Source organism: Athene cunicularia, assembly GCF_003259725.1.
Source record: "Athene cunicularia isolate RWA chromosome 27 unlocalized genomic scaffold, athCun1 chr27_part1, whole genome shotgun sequence".
Classification (NCBI taxonomy): Eukaryota; Metazoa; Chordata; class Aves; order Strigiformes; family Strigidae; genus Athene; species Athene cunicularia.
In genome coordinates this window covers 492524-495026 of record NW_020799138.1, presented here as the reverse complement: position 1 = coordinate 495026, position 2503 = coordinate 492524, and the positions used below count along the sequence as shown (strand labels likewise).

General features: G+C 66.2%; 1 protein-coding gene across 1 annotated transcript in view; it reads right to left on the bottom strand.

Annotated features, from left to right (window-relative positions):
* The window catches only part of STAT3 (signal transducer and activator of transcription 3), a 72038-nt gene that overhangs the window by 60909 nt on the left and 8626 nt on the right, over window positions 1–2503 (bottom strand). Inside the window, exons 10-19 of the mRNA XM_026864586.1 lie at window positions 2369–2503; window positions 2057–2086; window positions 1840–1933; window positions 1709–1756; window positions 1415–1498; window positions 1221–1319; window positions 916–1051; window positions 670–722; window positions 493–587; window positions 5–254 (exon numbers count right to left, since the gene is read on the bottom strand). The exon at window positions 2369–2503 is cut by the window's right edge and continues 6 nt beyond it. Coding sequence (XP_026720387.1) covers window positions 5–254; window positions 493–587; window positions 670–722; window positions 916–1051; window positions 1221–1319; window positions 1415–1498; window positions 1709–1756; window positions 1840–1933; window positions 2057–2086; window positions 2369–2503 — 1024 coding nt within the window. The remainder of the gene's footprint in view (window positions 1–4; window positions 255–492; window positions 588–669; window positions 723–915; window positions 1052–1220; window positions 1320–1414; window positions 1499–1708; window positions 1757–1839; window positions 1934–2056; window positions 2087–2368) is intronic.

The following is a 2503-nucleotide window of genomic DNA, read 5'->3' as shown; positions in this document are numbered from 1 at the left end:
GGGCGAGGCAGGGGCCCGTCGGGACAAGGACACAGAGCGAGGGTCCGGCCGGGGGCCCCGAGGCCCCGGGAGTGGCGGCGGCCACGCGCCGGGCAGCGAGGGACAGCGACGTACCGCTGATGTCCTTCTCCACCCACGTGAAGGTGATGCCGCCCTCCTTGCTGCTCTCGCTGAAGCGCAGCAGGAAGGTTCCCGGGGGCTTGGTGCTCAGGATGGCTCGCTCCCGCTCCTTGCTGATGAAGCCCATGATGTACCTGGGCAGCGGGACGCCGGGGGGTCAGGGCACGGACCCTGCCCGCTCTCTGCGCGGCAGTGGGACCCGGCCCGGCCCCCGGCAGCCACCGACGTTTTAAGGATTCCCGGGTCGGTTCCGTTCTGAACCAGCCCCCAGGGCCTGGGCAGAAAACGCGTCGCAGGAGCTGCACCCCGGCAAGGCACCCACCCCCTCGGGACAGGGCTCCGGGACCCCCCCAGGGCCCAGCCCAGCCTCACCCTTCGTTCCACAGCGCCAGGATGTACTTTTTCACCAAGTCAATGATGTTGTCCAGCCAGACCCAGAAGGAGAAGCCTTTGCCAGCCATGTTCTCCTGCGGGCAGAGGGGCCGTGAGCGTGGTGGGAGGGAGGGAGCAGCCGGGGGAAGGTGCTGGGTGAAGAGAGGGAGTTTCTACCTTGCAGAACTTGGCCCAGGTGATCTGGCAGCCAGAGTAATTCACACCTGGCCCTGGCAGAGAACAGGAGCATCAACATTTAGAGCTGTTCTTCCAAAGACACCATTTCCAGGGAGCAACCCGAGGTTTATGGCGTTTGGGAGAAAACTGAGCAACTGAAAGGGACAGCTCCCCTCCAAACAGGACGACAGTCTCCCGCAGCGGGGAGGCGAGGGCAGGGAGGGGAGGACACCCCCGCCGGGTTACCTAGCAGCTTTTCTGCCAGCGTCGTCAGCTGCTCGATGCTGAGGCCGCGCTTCGTGGTGGAGGAGAACTGCCAGCTCAGCACCTCTGCCACCTGGTCCCAGGTCCCGATGGGGGGCTTGGTGAAGAAGTTCACGTTCTGCATGAGGGAGAACTGAGCCCTGAGCAGGACACGGACACACAAGCAGGGCCAGGTCCTGCCCCCCGGCCCCAGGTTCCCTCTCCCTGCCTGCAGCCGGCCCGCTGAGAGCCCCGGGCCCCAAGGCCTGCGCTGCGGCTCTGCCGGCTGCCCCGGCGCCGGGCCCCACCTTGGGGTTGTTGGTCAGCATGTTGTACCAGAGGATGGACGCCCAGGCGTTGGGCATCTGGCAGATGTTGGAGATGACCACCACGGGCAGCGAGTGGGTCTGCAAAGATGGGATGTGACCACGGGCTGGGACATCTCCCAGGGCTCCTCCGCGCCCAGGCCCACGGCAGCGACGGGCAGGGACCCACAGCTCACCTCCAGGTCGATCTTCAGCCCCTGGTGATACACCTCTGTCTCGAAGGTGATGAGGTGCAGCTCCTCGGTGACAATCAGCGAGGCCTGGGATGGAAGAGGACGCTGTGAGCACGCAGGACACCTGCCCTTGGCCTGACACATGGCCGCCGGGCCCAGCACCGCTGTCAAGGGGCCGGAGGGTGCCTGCGGACACCCCGTCTGGGGGCAGGGCTCCCGCCAGCCCTCGGGGCTCGGCTGCTCTTCAGGGAGCGAGGTGGGGAGCAGAGCTGCCGGCAAAGGGCCCCCAGCACTTACGTCGCAGTTGGCTCTGCCCCCGTTCCCGCAGCGCTGCTCCCGCAGGGTCTGCAGAGAGAAGGAGGCGGCTGGAGCGCGGTGCCACGGCACATGGCCTTAACGGGAGCGGCCCGGGAGCTCCAGGTACCTACCAGGTGCTTGAACTCCGCCGAGAGGCTGCCGTTGTTCGACTCCTCCATGTTCATGACCTTGGTGTTTGTCCCCAGGATGTTAAACTTCCGGGACCTTGAAAGAGGAAAGGCAGAGCGTGGCTGACGGGGCCCTCCCGGAGCAGACGTGCAGTAGGACGTGTGCCAGGAGTAAAAGCAGAAGCAAGGAAAAACCAAAACAACCAAACGTCACACTTACCCCCGCAGCGCTGCGACGTCCCCGGAGTCCCTAGGAAAGGGGAGACACCCGGTCACGGCCACGGCCGCCTGACCCTGGTGCAGACGAGCTGGTGTGTGGGGCTGGCTGCAGCACTCCAAGTCCCACGGGCCCCCCAGGCTGTACCCCACCCACCACGGGAACAAACCCTTGGCACCCAGCGTCACCCTGCGCCCTCCCCTTCCACTGGGGGCCACGCCGGCCCCGGGCACAGGGACGGAGCCGACGCGCGGCCGCAGGAGAGGGTCCCGCTCCGGTAACCCAGCGCCGCCAGGATCGGGGCGCAGGACTCACTTGTCGATGCAGACTTTAATTTTCAGCTGATAGTTCAGCTCTGGGAACTTGACCAACAACCTGCGGAGAGCAGCAGACGCAGAGCGTGAGCGCGACACGGCCTCCGGCAGCGCCACAGCTGAGGGGCACGGCGGG